At 45.7% G+C, this 16560-nt stretch overlaps 1 protein-coding gene across 5 annotated transcripts in view; it reads right to left on the reverse strand.

The window, feature by feature from the left end:
* Positions 1–2165: 2165 nt before the first annotated feature.
* Positions 2166–16560, reverse strand: part of angpt1 (angiopoietin 1) — a 127029-nt gene continuing 112634 nt past the window's right edge. For all 5 annotated transcript variants that reach the window (XM_040188831.2, XM_078081350.1, XM_078081351.1 and 2 more), the window contains 3 exons: positions 16377–16543; positions 8027–8157; positions 2166–4738 (listed from right to left, as the gene is read on the reverse strand). In XM_040188831.2, the coding sequence (XP_040044765.2) occupies positions 4575–4738; positions 8027–8157; positions 16377–16543 (462 nt within the window). In that variant the 3' untranslated portion in view covers positions 2166–4574. The remainder of the gene's footprint in view (positions 4739–8026; positions 8158–16376; positions 16544–16560) is intronic.

Raw genomic sequence — 16560 nt, forward strand, 5'->3', positions numbered from 1 at the left:
TTGATTATTATAGCGTGCAACATTCAGCGAGGCCAAGTCTTAATAGCTCTGCAGAGATTTGGGATTACAGAGTGTGCTGCAGTGAAAGTGAGTCGCACACATCGATGTCGGCTTCAGCGTAATGACTTCAGGGTGATTTGTGTCAGATCAATTGATGAGTTCATTCTCTGGCGCCCTTTTAGCTTTCCAGCACGTTTGCTTTAACGGCGGCCAGTTATGTGGTTAAAACCGTTGATTTCTTTAGTTGCTGCCGATCGCCCCGCAACATGAAAAACATTTAAGACCCGAGTTGTTGATTCAAGCACAGGCGACGTGACGTCGCTGTCATCAGGGACTGAGGTGGGGGAAGTGCGACTCACTGCAAAAGAAAACACAAGTCAAATTGCTGCCAAGCGGGGAAAAAATCCAAGATTAAAAAAACAAGAAATACAATACCAAGGAAACTAAATTCACAGAAGTAGCTGATTGGGAATTATTCACAGATAGTTAACCTGCTGGCTTTGTCAACACACCATTTAAATGAGTACTTGGATCATACCTCGTATGTGAGGAGGGGAAAAAGTCACCTTGAGGCTGTGGTTTAGAAACCTCAGGTACAGCGTGCTGGCCGCCGCCATCCAGGTTTGTACAGCCATTTCCAGCGCAGTGCTACACAGGCGGAGACCCACGCTTCTGCAGAGCGAGAAACAACGTGGAAGGTTGTACATTCGTTCATTCATTGTACTTCAGTCAATCAGTGGGGCGACTCCTCTGCTGGCAAACACAAGTCAGATTGTATGTATGTATGTGTGCAATGTTCATTTAGTAAATGGTGGTGCCATCTTAAGATTAATAGACCATAAATTGAGTGAAGCTTGTGGGCGTAGCTGCCTTGTAATCCACATGTCCCGCCCAGCGCGGTGTACGGCGTGTCCACGCCACGCGCCCACGGCTCAAATACGGACACTTGCGTGCACTGGTTGGCGAAGGCTTGTGTACAGAATAACACTAAACATGACACTTTAACAGGGCGGTCCACAAACCAATACGTCTACTTCTTCTATGGGAGAGGATTATCTCATCATCTTGAGGTGCAAATGTTATACTGTTCTTAATTCCAACTATCTCGGTTGTAATATAATAAGGGCTCGGTGATGGTGCAAATGTATTTGTGCTGCAATGATGATACTAGAATTGGGAGCTCATTCTCAAGGTATTTCATGATTAAATCAGAGCTACAGACTGGGGCTCTATTTTCCCTTCCACTTCCTTTCTCTACGTACCCTTACTGTTTTACTCATTTCCATGTGAGCAGGTGGCCTCTACAGGGGATCCAGTGTTCATACTGCCGGTACCGCGCTCCGTCCTATCTGATGGGGTCGAGGCCCAACGTTGTCCGTCTGCATGCGGATGAAACCCTCAGGGAGTCCCATCGCCTCGCCAGCGGTCAGCTCGTCCTCGGCTGACAGGAAGGGATCCGCCGTCGGCGAATCAGCCCGGGTGTGGATGTAAGAAGGTGGAGATTTGTGTGTGTGTGTGTTGAGATGACAGGTGAAACATTACTTTGCTTTGACACATGAACGTCCACAGGAGACAAAACATCCACCTTCTGTCCTCACACCAACAAAGGAGAGAGCTTAGGACCCTCATAGGTGTTTGCCAGCGAGCGCGCACTCTCTTCACACCCCACTGCTCCGGACTCTGTAAGGAACACATTCCAGGGAGGGTGTCGGGTCAGTGCGGGCGCCGAAGGACACGCGGGGCTTTTGCAGGCTGCGGTAATTTGTTTAACCTCCGATAAGGCCCAGGAATGTCAACTATGAGGACACTACGGGTCCCGACAGCATCTCTTGACACTTTGGCAATCTGTTATTGGCGGGTCATCACTCGAGACAAAAGCCACCCGGCTGCCTGGACGGAGAGGGGGTTATTTTTCTGAACCATCTGGTTGGGGCAGAAGAAAGAATGTCTGTGAGTCTGTTGGATTGCTGTGCAATAAGCATGACAGTGCCGCATCTGTGTCACGAGATTTAAACGTGATATTATCATGAAAGGTAGCGGTTTTGTATTTAACGTGTCGGCTTTAAGGAAGACGTGATGGGGGGCAACTTTCTGGATGCCTGACCAAAGATCCGATATCCGTCGTCACATCGATTTGGCAGCACAAAGCACATGTGGGAGGCAGATTGAAAACATTTCCTCTTTTATTTAATCTACCAACACAACACTGACCACATGTTACAAAAAGATGTTTAAATAAATCTGCAAAATCTGGAATGCAATGAGGTAAAAGCAGAGTCATCAAAGGCACATTTCTCCAGGGTTATTATGTTAACTTCTAGGTTTGATGCCCAACTTCCAAACACCATTGTACTTCTGTTGCAGTGAGAACAGAGCAGCTTTCCTCAGGAGAGCTGCTCTACGTACACACACAATAAATCATACAGGTTTAGTACGTTAATAAACATGTCAATCATAGTTTTACAAGTTGCAGATACGCTTTATTTTCCCGCCACACGTACCATTTTAATACAAAGCTGGAAGTTATGAAATATGTGTTCACACGGATAACTCGGTGGAATCGTTTCATGCTTCATATCCAGCTCCATTTCTTTTTCTTTCCCCCAAAGCCACATTGATGAGAAACAGAAACCGGCTGGCTTCTTAGAAATAATGTAACTTGTCTACAAATGTCTGTCTTAGGGTCAGAGGTTGTGACCAGTCGGGTAAGTTTAGCAATATTCCACGTTGAAACGGGCTGCAATGTCAGAGCCAGGAGCAACTCCCTCCCTACGTCCCCCCGGACGTCCCCCAAGGGGCTTCATTTTGTCACTGACTGCGTGTTCGCTTCATCTGCCACGTTGGGTTCTGTGTCACGTGACTTGTGTACCACGTGAGTTGGGGAGGAGTGCGGATGTGGTTAGAGATTGTCGCGTCACGGCGTATATTAGAAAAACAACAACGTAGTCTCTGTGCCGTCGAGTTGGTGGAGTCTTTTCTGTTGACGCGTTGTTCTTTTGCGGGGACGCCAGAGGAGGGATCACAGAACGCTAACAAAGACTTTTCTTGCCACGCCTTAAAGCCTTAGCTTGGTTTTATTTAAAGGTACTAATCAAACATCTTGTTGTATTGATGATAACTTGAACGATTATGATGTTAAGTGATGCACTAAGTGAGAAGGGTAATCTTTCCATAGATCTGACTTCTTGTTACTACCTGAGGAGCCGTTTGAGACACTGCAGGTTTAAAGTTTCCCAAATTAGGTACGACGACGATCTGAGCCGCTGAGTGGCAGAAAGGAGCACTTCTGGCGGTGCGGAGTCGCCCTGAGTGATCACTGCAGCCCGTTGAGCGGCTGCCTTCTGCAGCGTTGCCTCCAAAGGAAAATAAAAGAAATGCTGCCCCCATTAGTCACTTACACACACACAAATAATAGAGCGAAAAAATACTGATGCAGCCGTTAAAAAGCTTTTATAATGTCCTTTAGTTAGAGATGGGGTTCAGCAATATGAAATCTGCCCTCATTCTTAGTGTGACATCAGCTTAATATAAGCATTACATCTTGGTAAATATGGACGGATCATGACGTGGTACTTCATCACCACACGCTACAAGATGCGGTTTGTTTCTGTGTATTTTAAAAAACGCGCATTATTACGTGTATATGCACACGTGCATACTATTCTCCCACGTGCACACAGCTGTAATTGTTATATATCACTAATAATATGGTTCAGCATTAATATCCTTGTTGTTCTATTCAGCAGAGGTAAGGTGATCACTTACAAGCTGAACCTTGGCAGGTACTAGTCGTTTCCCAGCCAATAACAAATGCAAATGGATCTCCGTCCAGAATCTGACCCAGAAAAAGCTCACATGTTGAACTCTAATAATAATCACACTGTCAAGGCAGCAAAGACTGCAAGTGACCCTTGTAACTATTACCAGCTCAGCCAGCTGAATTTCAAGGTCACTTTAAAACTGAGCATGTGTTACACTCTTGGTACAAAAATCAATTTCACCTCACTTTGGATATTGTATACAGTATAACAAAAATAATAGAAAAAACCCCCACAATACACAATACAATGGTAATATTCATGGGCTGCGTTTTGCGAGGAACATATTGATAAGAAAAAGCAGAATTTCCTCACAGGGCACCAGATTCTCTGCTGCGAGAGTCAGTGCTGCTCTGTCATAGCTGCTTTCCCTTCAGGAGAGTTCAAGTCCTCTGTGTTATTACAGCGCAGCTTCCCGGGACAACGGAAAAGTTGTGGTTTGACGTGCTTGAATTCTTACTGCGGGGCCCTGATGTGCACACATTCTGATCCCTTTTTTTTTCCTTAAATAACGTCAAGTTTGTGAGTCTGTTTGGGAACAGAAACGGTTTATCTGGCGCTCTGCGGTTCGTCCTCCCGGCTGGCGTTCACACCGCTGAGGGGAAAGGTCGCGAGGCGGCGCAGCAGTCGCTCTGAAGCGGAACCAGATTGCATAAAAGACATTCATTGGACGACTCTCAGGGCGGGCGAAAATGAGATGAGACGAGAGGATAAAATCGGGAGCGTCCCTCTGACGTGCTACACAGTTGAAAAGGTCTAGGAGAAGTCCAGCGGGCGGATCATCATGGCCGTGGCGCGTAGCGAGTAGCTGGGCCCCTTGAAGTAGTGCCACTTGATACCGTTCAACTTCCCTATGTGTTGCCCTTGGGTGAAGTACATGCCGTTGAGGTTGGACGGGCCGCACGCATCAAACCACCAACCTTTAAAGAGAACAAGGGAAAAATGAAATGTTAGTTGCAAAGCAGCGACGTCTGTTAGCAGAAGAAACCGGGCTTTTTAGGAAGGCGTTGAAGAGGTCACCTCTATTCGAGGTTTTTGTCCTTGGTAAAGGTTGACAGCTCCTCATGTCCTTTTCCACAGGGACATGGCAATGCTTCAGACACCATTACACTGCTATCTGCTCCATGTGTTACTGTCACTGGGCTCAGTGGCATGCCGGTACCTGTTGCTGGACACTTCCAGTACCTCTTTCTATTTAAAGCAAAGGTGCACGTGCACGAGTTCTAGTTGGACACCAGAGTGGTGAACAGCATTGGAAACTTTCATTCCACTCCCAAGGGGACAAAAGCTCATAATTTCCCTGATGCATATCTGCTGCTTAGAAGAAGCGTACGTGTTTGGACTCAATTTGGCTTCCTGTCTCTTTCAGAATTAGCAACTTTAGAAGGGTGTGAATGGTTTAGCACAACCAAAGTTATATTGCTTGTTTCTCAATCCACCTGCTGGTCATTGAAGTAGTTAAGACTCAGGAAATTAGGCTAGATATCATTTACCATGCAAGCACTGTAAATATACATGTATGTTTATCCATTCCCCGATCATAATCATCTCCTTTTACTGAACCAGTGAACATGGCCTCGCGGATACGGGTCCGATATAGAACATATGTGAGGCATGGCATGTGTCAGTCACACGGGGACAAATGGCAGCTCCTCTCTCTCCGGTCGGATCTGAATACCACCGCGTTCCGCACTCTGACATTTCACGAGAGCTGTCAGTAATCAGGAGCAGTGTTCTGCCCCTCGTTGCTGGCGTGGATCGCACAAGATATGAACTTGAGATTAATTGCTGCTTCATCATGAGACACGGACACGGCACAGCTGGGAAACTGGTGGACACCTCCTTGCATTTCCACAGCTCATTTTCAGTATGTGCAGTGTGAACCGAATACAAACTTGCACTTGCACTGCTATAATTTCTTGCACTTTGTGAAGAATCCACAGGGAAATTGTTGCCCCATTTCCCGTCGGCTCCACAGGACGGCTGCGAGGTTTCATGAGAGTCAGGCCTCAGCAGGCAGCTGTTTTCAGCAGCAAACTCCAAACCCGAATGACCTCCGCCGACAAACCCTGCATGTTGACCAACATCCGTTTCTGTTCACCACTTCCTTTTATACTGTTAAAATAAGCATTTGATTCCGCAGTAAATGTCTAAGAATGTGTTCAGCGCCGTTTGGTCATGCGTCATACAGTCTAGATCAGGAGACAATTATTAACATAGGCACACAAATCCATCTAGACTCTAGGTGGATGTGTGTGCCTACTTCTCAAACCATTTCCTCCAAGCAAGCAATTGAGACATCGCGTTGAAGAGAATGGGCTGAATGCACAAAGGGATGAACAGCTAGGGGGTGGAGACCAAAACCGAGCTAAATGGAGACTGAATATTGGACTAAATGTGGAAATAAGCGTTACGTTTCAACATTTGTTGTGTTCATGAAAGCAGCTTTAAATTGGAAACGACTGCGAGACACTAAATCCCCCAAAAAGAGGTGTGGTCCACACACACCTGCCACAAATGGAAGGAAAACGGTTGAAAGAGCGAGCAGAAAAGCTCGCAGTAATCTCCTGCAGTTGATGCAACGTTGGGATGGGGGTTGGCTGGTATAATATTTTCCCCTTAAACTACAAAGCTGACATTTTAAAATGTCTCCTACTTCTCATCCCTTGCTCGTTGATAAAGTGCAGACCACACAACCGCCATCACGCACATAAATATTGGGGGGAAGTTGACAGCAGTTGGTTCTCATGATAGAGGGATCCCCCCCCTGCCTCCTACTGTCAGTGCGTTATCCCTGCCGTACATTCTGGTGTTATGTAAATATATACACTGGAGTCCGTGTACCCACAGTAGATCCTCCCGCGTCGGCACAACACGGAATACTACAGCAGAGAGGTTTTTTCCTCTTGCATATTTCAGACACTTACATCAGTGGATGTCGGCCGCGCTCTTATGAGTGCAGTGGAATAAATCAGATGATCTACTGCGCATGTTGCAGCGCGGTGCTGGGTCCGGACCAGCCTCGACTCGGGCTATATGTTGTCATGCCTCTCCTTTGTGGCCCGACCGCAGGCAGCCCATGAATCAAGCAGACAGGGGTGTTGATTGGTGATCAGATGCCAGCTCCCTTTAACTCGCCGCATGCACAATGACCTAAGAGGCAATGCTGATCCTAAATCTGCACTTAAGAAACGCCTGATTAGTACCAGGTCGGGATTCCACAGCGGTAGAGCTGCCATGAGGCGACAGCGGGGGGGGGGTCACCGGGCTCCACTTACACAGCAGGAGAAGCAGAGTCATGTTAGATCTCACCCACACTTGGTGCCGCGCCCAACGATTTTTATAATGTGCGTGTTTCCAACCACGGTGAAAGTGGGAAGAAATGTGGAGTCCAGCCCCGATAGGTGCAGACAGATGCATAAGAGGATATGTTAGCCCATTGCAGGTTGCAATCATAACAACCTCAACTAATGACCAGGCAAGGAACATTGTGGGGTTCGTCAGAATGCAAATTAGAGAAAAGGGCATTTTGGAATGATCCTATCATGTCATTGTTTCTCTCAAAAAAGCATAGATACACCAACCCTTTAATGATCATATGGGTTCATTGCATCTTTTTTTGGTTTTTCCAAAGGTTTATATGGGTAATTATAACATTCTTCTCAAGTTCATAGCTGAGATCGGAGAGGGAGGCTGATGGTAGTAACAGGAGCTCTTAAACAAACCTTCGCTAACCCTATTCAGAAGGGTGCGGCAAACGGATCTTTCATGAATTCAAACACTGCCAGGTTTGGGTTTAGAGATGTATTCTTTCATTTGAAAAGTACCCTGATGCTGTTGTTATTACGAACCTTTCTGAGCCGTTCTTGTATTGTATTGTAGCCGTCAGTCACTTCAACACGGTGCATTGGCGTCTGTAACCTCTCAATCGTGCTGTAGGCCTGTGTCGGCTTCATTGAGTATGCCCTCCCACCCCCCCGGTCCGCTAGTTCTGAATTGTCTCTCACATACGAGGTTACAGTAAGTCAACGCCGTGCCAACAGCTTGTTCTGCTGTAGGTTTTTAACAGCCTTAAAAAAACCTTATTCAACTTTGAGCTACTGTCCGTGTCTCAGACCGACCGGGAGGTGACTGTGATGCACAGGTGGTCCCCTGTTTGCTGGATGAGGGCTTATCCGCTGTGTAAAGCATCGCTTGGCTGCACTCACCACCGGTGAGCATGAGGGCACATTTGCACATGCAGTTGTCGTTGTCCATGTCCTTGGTGCTGAAGTCGGCTCCGTGGATCACTAGACTGCTCTGTCTGCCCGCCGTCCCACTGTGGCTTTTCAGGAACAGTCTGAAGAACACAGGGAGAAGGAGGAAGAGGAGCAGTCAGGACATGAAAGCACATCACAGCAGTGTAAGCAATAGAGACAGCAAGAAGACATAACACGCGGCAAGAAATGTCTCCCGGGACATATTTATTTTTTGTTGTGATTAACTACGCACCTGGCACAACATTAACAAAATAAAGAATGAATGAAAGAGAGAGAGGAGGGCCCCCCCCCCCTCCTCTCTCTCTTTCATTCATTCTTGAGCGAGAGGAAAGACGCATGTCGTGGGAGGAAGGTCTGGGAATCACATTTCCATCCGCGGGTCCACAGTACGTTAATTTACACCCCAAACACACCTTCAGCAGTCAAAAAGCAATAAGCAACCTGTTAAACATATTATCCGTCCTCATGGGGCGGGTGGGACAAACTCTCAAGTCTTTAGTATCCAACCATGCAATAAATCTCCGTCTCGTCTTTTTGTGTGTGTGTGTGTGTGTGTGTGTGTATGTGTGTGTCAAAGTACACAGCTGCCGGGTTTTTTCCTCTTTTCATGATACATTCTAATCAACTGCTCAAAAACTACTTCGTTCTTGATGCAAGCCTTTATGTCCTGAAATTAAACACATTTCATTTGATGTTTTTTTTAAATTATTTTTGTATTTTATCTCTATTGAAGTATAGCTAATAATATCATAACATATTCGAAAGATTTTAAACAAAGAAAGCAAGCATGCAATAAGTACATAATGTGCAGAGGCTACGTTATGTCCTTGTTAGGAAGTAATATATTTAATACATTTACCGTAAACGTCCCCACAAATACAGTGGTACGGTGGGACAGGAAAAGATGGATGAATGTTCTTGCGTTTCTGTAGGTGTCACTATTGTGTGCAGGTTATGTTCCTCTGCGTTTAATGCACACTGAACATATCGTGTGATGCTGTGAACAGCTGTTGAGCATCACCAGGAAATAATCCGTCAGATAAGAGGGAGGACAAGATAATCAGTATTAAAATCTCTTGCTGTCCGTTTGCACTGAAGATCACAACAATGAAGTTGTAAATCCATGGGATTTATGAAGTGAATTCCTTCACACACAGATTAGAAACTAATAGACAGCCTGGGAGCACAAGGCGTGTCCCACTGTGTGTTTCTTTTCTCCTCATGTCCTTTGTCTCTCTCACGCTCGCTCGCTTTAGACATTTTCCCACTAGAACAGATCGCACATCCAAAGAGGAGGAGCGCCGATGAGATCTCCATCGCTGCATCACTAGTTCTCTACCTGACAACAGGGGACCAGGCGTCTAGTGAACCGTGCCCTCTTTCCAACAACGGGGAAAAAAAGTGCAGTGTTTGTGGCGTAGAAAGACCTCTGGCTTTTGTGCAGCTCGATGCTCTGAAAACAGCATGAACACCTCAAAGAGAGAGAGAGAGAAAGCCGCTTAACGTGAAAGGACTTCTGTATTTGGACAGCTGTGTAAATGGCTGATTTGTACGGCGGGTCATCGCGGGGAATCCACTAAGCCGCAAACCGATGCGTGTAATCCGACAACGCGGAGGGTGAATCATGTGACCAATCAGGGGCCCTTGAGGGCCCGCGAGTACAAGCACTCGGGCGCGAGCATGAAGGCGCAGGTCCCTGTGCGGCTCCGGAGACGCTTCCCAGGTTAGCGGCGCGCCGCACGGCCGTGTTCGCGGGAAACGGGAATTCTACGGGGGGATCAATTGCTGATTGGGAGGAGCAACGCATGCCGCGTCGGGGACGGGGGGCCAGCGTGTCACGTCGTCAGCGTGACACACTGGCTTGAAGTAGTCTGCGCCGGTGTTTACCGACTGCTCTGCGTGTTTACCGAGAGACGCCCGTCTGCCAGAGCGAGAGAGAAATAAGGGATGGTTTAATCGTGTCAGGGAAATGGAGCACGGGGAAAAATAACTCAAACTCAACCGGCAGCGCACGCCAACCTGAATGTTGCTGTCTGAGTAACTCGGTAATGCGATTGGCCGAGGCTCAGCGGCAAGCAAAACATTGAGCTGCGAGGGGAGTCGGCGTGTTTCACTCCATGACACCTCTTTGCAGAGGACGGTGTCCCGCCATCTAATTATTCTAAAACCCGCCGGGGACGCCGGCCTGTTTGCGGTCCTGCGACGAACGTGGAACGTGATACGGCAGCAGTGCGGATGTCGGAGCCCAGATCAGTTCCGCCACACGGCGGGAAACGCCTGGTGGGCTCTGGCCTGGCGTGGCCTTTGGGATCTCCCCCAGCCTACTGGAACCTGTAGGTTTACTGGACTCGTAAAAAAGAACGACAGCTAACCCCAGCGAGCCTCCCCGCTCCCAAAGAAAACGCTATTCAGAGGCAAACGCCATTTGTTTGTGCGACTGAGGAAAAAAAAGAGGCGTCGATCCGCAGTGGAATGCGCCGCCGAGTCGGGTCGTAGCTGCGATGCTATTTGCACATATAGAATCAAGCTAATATGCTTCCAAAATGAGAGCGACCCCGAAGTCGGGTTCAGCTTGATGCTGCATCACAGCTGCGCACTGTGTGTGTTGGGAAATGCGTGTTGGGGGGTCAGCGAAGGATTCAGAGGAATCCGATATGTTGGTGTGAGAGCTCTTCCAAGTAAATCTCAGCTACATTCTAGCACACTGTATCTTCCGCACATTAACGCTATCAAAACATTTTTTAAAGTTTACAGGCATATCTTTTGTAAAAAGCATTTCAACTGGGTCGGATGTTGGGTCTGGCATCTCGTGTAGAACGTATGGAATTCGTCTGATGGAGGAGGTGGTCCCACCAGAAGGTCTCGCTGTCCCTCCTCGCAGAGGAGCAGGTGTTGGATCACTGGGCTCGGCTCAGGTGGGCCGACGCGCCGCTTGTTCGCGGGTTAACGTCCATCGGACACCTCCCGCGTTACTCTGAGCCGAGGATACTGCCGTCATACAGCATACAAGAACGTCTCTGGGAGGCTTACGGGGGAAAAGCCCTTAGACAATGCGTCGCGTGGAGCGCGTGCGTGCACAAAGTTCAACAGATCAGATCAAATGCACAAACGGGGCGAGTGATCCGCTTTTCCTTCATGTCCAGACGCAAAGGCAACAACCCAAGTCAGCTGCAGGTCCGGCTCGTGCTGACACGCACCTGGCAGCCGTTAGCCCCCCCCCCCGAGCTGCAGGCCGATCGGCCCATTGCAAAGGTTAACGACGGCGACCGAAGGTCCGCGTCCTACGGCGAGGCCCCCGAGGTGTCTGCGTGGCCCGAGACGCGCTCCACTGCTCTCCTGCCGCTGGGCGATCGACGTAGAGTATCGAACCACAGCATGTGTTGTATGCAGGATTTTCTTCAAGTATTCATTAAAAGAATATTAGGAACAGGAACGGGACAGGAGGGCTCTGCAGCGGGTGATTAAAGAACCACCCCGAGCATCATTGGTGGACATCTACCGAGCATCCGTGAGAAGACTCCTCCTGCTGCTACCGTCTGGAAAGCGTTACAGCTTGAAAGCTTGAACAAATGAAATAGTTCTTCTTTTTTGTTTTCCTGATATTTTACAAAATAGTATGACCAACATGCGGTGGTAAAGGTTGTGGAAGGAACTTTGAGCTGAGATGGTTTTAGTTGGGATCACTTATTGGATTTCAGCTCCTTCCATCACGCTTTCTTGGGTATTCAGCTGAATTCAAGAAGGTGCATTAACACCGTAAACCACCGTAAACCAAAAGAGACTCGGCTACTTTGATTTAAGATCCACTCTAAACACAACGGGTTCTTCATGGTTTGGCTGATCCTGCAGCTGAGATGTTTCACTTCTGAAGGAATAAAAACTGTGGAACCCGAAGCTTTCAGGGATGCTGTTCAAGAAACAACTCGAGATTTTACAGATTATCTCAGTGTGAGTTTGGGAAAATAAGAGTCCTCGTGTTTTGGAACACAAATAACTGCCAATTTCTTTACTCATTCCTCACTTGACAAAACATCTGAATGAGATCTGATTCCAAATTGGGCAATTACCATGTGAAGAAATCACTGGATTTAAGAACTTGGCTGTTCAAACACGATATCGAATAAAAGATGTAATGGATTGGTTAAAAACAAACACATGTCATTTTCTTACAGCAGAGGGGGGGGGGGGGCTGTAACTCTACATACAATCTTAACCTCAACTTGTGTCTGTGCATATATTCAACGTACTGTATACCTCTGAATATTAATATAATATCTAATATAATAATGATTGGTGCCCAAGGTACTTCACTACGTCTCTTCATTCTACAGAATTCATTAGACAAACATTTCCCCTGTTTGTGCATGAACGGTTACAAATATTGCGTCCTGCTCGACAATGAAATAGTTTCAACGTGTTACATATTGCTTCACTTAAAAAAAAAAAGAGAAATATGTGAATGCACTTTTTTATGCCTGATTAATGACTTGGCCATAAGCAAACCATTTTTATGAGTTTATTACTATGCAGTTTGTCTGCCTTTATATTACTTTATACGCATGAGGGCTCAAACTCTTTTTAGAGTTTCTTTGTCTACTTTCTATTTCTCTCTAAAGAGAAAATGAAACCCTTATGATTTCATAGCCACAGTAAATTAACGTTTTATTTCAGGGCAAACTCTCTAGAAACAAGATCAAGTCAACTACTAGAACATGTACTCTACTCCTCCTAGAGGTTAACCAACATGCACATACTTTACATGCACTTACTTTATTACCAACTGTGTGCTGTTTCCTAACATTTATTTCCTTTGTATCTGTGATTTTCAAATATACTTATTCTTTATTCTTGCTTTTATTGCAACTCAAAGTTTTTTACTGGAATTAATAACAATATAAACCACTATAATGTGTAACAAGGCTATGAAAGATCATCTGAACCTAAGAGACAATTTAATCTTTGATATTTATCTACAAAGTCTGAGGTTAAAATATGTATTTTAGAAACAAAAACAACTCCAGCTATAAATCCTCAACTTCAGCAATCACTGTTAATCTGCATGAAGTTGTTTATTTAAGCCGGCATTGTGGACCATTCTGTTCACTTTGTTTTCTTTTCTTGTTACATGATTTATTTTTCTGCAACACACAATTTCTCCATTCTGTGCCATAATTTCCCTCGGACTCTATTTAACTCTGGTTTCTCTAATTAGCTCTTGTCTCTCTTCTTATTTTGCTTTCATAAAGGCGGACTTTTACTTTCCCTCTTCTTTTCACATTGATATGCAGCACAAGGCCCATTTTTAAAGCAAGGGAACTTTGATAAATGAGGGTGATTAACTGAATGTGTTGATCTGATGGCTATCATTAAAACAATTTGCAGGTCATCAAATTACATTTGATGTCATTATTTTCTTTTCAGCAACACATACTGCATCTCAGCAACCAAAATAGATTTGATGATTGGGGATTTGATGATTGGGGACTTTTTGTGTTGTTTATAAAATACAGTAACCTTTGCAATTATGGTGACCCCGGTCACAAAGAAAAAATAAATCTAGTTTCAGAATATGATGTGGTTTTGGTTCAGTGGGAGCTTTTAAGCGCTGGTCAGCCCTAAAGGTCCAACTCAGCCTTGTCCACAGTTTGTTCGTTCCATTTTAAAACAATATTGCTGATGTCAGCTGACACAGTGGATATTTAGGCATCGATGAAAGATGGTACGGTGCTTTTTCTGTTCTTCAAATTACATTGAGGAAGAAAAGGTGCATAAATATGATTTATTTCCATTAATATCTATTTTAATTTTCTTACAATAGATTGTTTGGAGGAGGTTAACCCTGTTGGACAGCTCAAACTTATTTTAATTTGCTGGGTCAACTCTGACGACAACTTTGCTCTTTTGAAAAAGGGAAAAATCATCATATTGACTGAGAATTCATTATTTATCGGGACATCATTAAATTGAGGGGAAACTGTTCATGATCACTGAATTATCTCTTTTCTTTTTTAGATATCAGAAATAATTAGAAATAGATGACTGACTACAATTCAATGGCAAGCTGATACGTAAAGCACTTTGGTAATAAATATTTTATTAAGATGACTTCATTTATGAAGCATTACAACTAAAAGGAATAATTGCACACCTTCCACCTCTCTCCGAAAGCCATTTCCGTTTTTACAGTATAAAGATGAAACAAGTGTGTGAGACGGAGAGCAAGCGGCACGATTTACGACACCAAAACGCTTCTCTGACGCGCGCTGACGCAGGCCGTGTTCCTCTAAACCCCCACGGACGACGAGACAATCCGACCGGCTGACGGGCGCATCACGCGCAGCTCTCTTGTGATTTTAAACAACATGCGCACGCAGGTCGGTTCCAAAGCAGAAAACAGGGAACAGTTGGTTTGTTGTGGTGCTTCAGAGGAGCAGCGTGGGATTATCATAGCACAACTATTCGTCTAGAACAAATCTATTAATAGAGATCAGTGTGTTGACTGGACTTCTCGTACGCTCAGTATGATCCTGCAAGGTAAAGCAGGCTGTAGTCTCCAGGGAGGCCCTCTGCCCGCCGTAGTGGGGCCAAAACAATTGTTTCCCTAAATTCAAAGAACAGAAGGTCAACAATAGGATGCTAAAAATATGTTGGAAATACCAGACTTCACACATCAGTGGGCCTTAGTTCTGAGGTCTGTGCCTTAAGGACCACAGTCAGAAGTAAAGGCTAAAGCTGCAGTAATAAGAGATGATTCCACCGCGGTCTCACATCGTGGTCCCACAGAACCTCAACTCGCCGTTAAATGCAGAACAATCTGCTCGTCTATTTCTAGAACCCGAAGCCCCTCCAGGTACGAGCTCCTGCTAACAGAAACATGGTAAAGTGAAACCCCCGTCATCGCGAGGCCATTTGAAAAACTCGACATGGCAGTTTTTCAAATGACCCCCCCCCGCCGCTGTAAATAACCGCCTGCGTGCGAGGATTGGAAGCTTCGAAAGAAAAGAATTTCAAGCCACAGAATCTCGATCCTCATTTCGTCATTCATGGCTGGACAAAAGACGTTTCGCAAACTAAAGGGATATCGGAGAGGAAGAGCCAGCCGATCCCGGGAAAACTGCACAATTGGAGATGTCGGACCTTCTCCCGAGAAGCCAGCAATTGCTCGGAAGTCTGTGGAATTTGCGGTGGTTTTCCACGTCAGGCCGGGCCAAGCAGCTGCCATAGTTTGAGGCCTGTTATCATTAACCCCCCGCAAAAGAAAATAGAAACCTTCGCCCCCGCAACACGAAGGACAAAGCGTCAATCAAAGCAAACGAGGAGACGATGACAAGCGATAGATTTGGTTTGGAAGGAATTTGGGATGAAAAAGTCCTCGCCGCAGACTTACATAACCGAATGGACGTGATTGAAGCGTCTGCAGAGCTCACAGTTGGTAGCCATGTTTATAATATCAACACTTTGAAACATTAAGTAATGTGTCCTTATACGCTTTCTTTCCTCCTCCCAGGGGCTCTAGATTAAAGGCTCCATAAAAGTGATCCCCTCGGTTAATATAATAAGTATATTAAAGTACCACGCGTAATGCCAAATTCAGTCAAGATTTTATTCTGTACCAACTCTGCCTTCGGCAGGTTGGTTCAATTATTTGTGAATGTATGCATTTATTCAAATATAGGCCTGAAGTCTGCCTCACATGACCATGTGAAGAAGCTTAAACCAAACGTCGACATGTGATACACGTAGAATACAAAGCCTGAAACCCCCCCGCTGGTCGAATGCAATGTGGAGTGATGCTGCAAATTGATGACAGTCGTTAACGTAGGCTAAATGCTACATAAAAGTTATGTGTATTAATGTACAAAGCAGCGTCCTGAGAAGTTCATTGTCTATATTTTTGAAACACAACGAAATATCAAGGACCTTTTAACCATCTGTTACGGCACCGATCTAATGACGATCCACAGAGAATTGCCCCCGGCGTTTTTCACGATTCAAAATGGCAGAAAGAGTTTGTGGTTGGAGTTCAAGGGACTGATTGACTAAACATGTGGGTTAAATGTAAGGAAATGGGACATACGAGGTGAGGACTGTGGCTTTTGAAACTTACAGCTGCAGGTGGGACCCATCGAGGCATTGTTTGACACCCAAATGCAAGAGCCCTAAAATATTACATTTTTTCCCCGTATTAAAAAATTGAGTGACTTTTTCCACATGGAAAAGCCCCCAAAAGCTGCCATAGTTTCAACAAGGCTTTCGGTACTTCTGCCCATCTTTCTCCACCAGTAGCTTCACGTCTTACCTGTAGTTTTGCTTCTCCCCGCCGATTTTAAAGCGGTCGTAGAGCGAGAAGGCCTGGTGTCCGTCCCAGTCCGTCAGCTCTACACGGAGGGCGTACTGCCTCTGGTTGGTCAACTGGTGAACATACTCGTTGCCCAACCAGTGCTCTGCAGGCAAGCTGCCGAAACCCTGGAGAGAAAGGAAGA

Source organism: Gasterosteus aculeatus, chromosome 10, assembly GCF_964276395.1.
Source record: "Gasterosteus aculeatus chromosome 10, fGasAcu3.hap1.1, whole genome shotgun sequence".
Lineage (NCBI taxonomy): Eukaryota > Metazoa > Chordata > Actinopteri > Perciformes > Gasterosteidae > Gasterosteus > Gasterosteus aculeatus.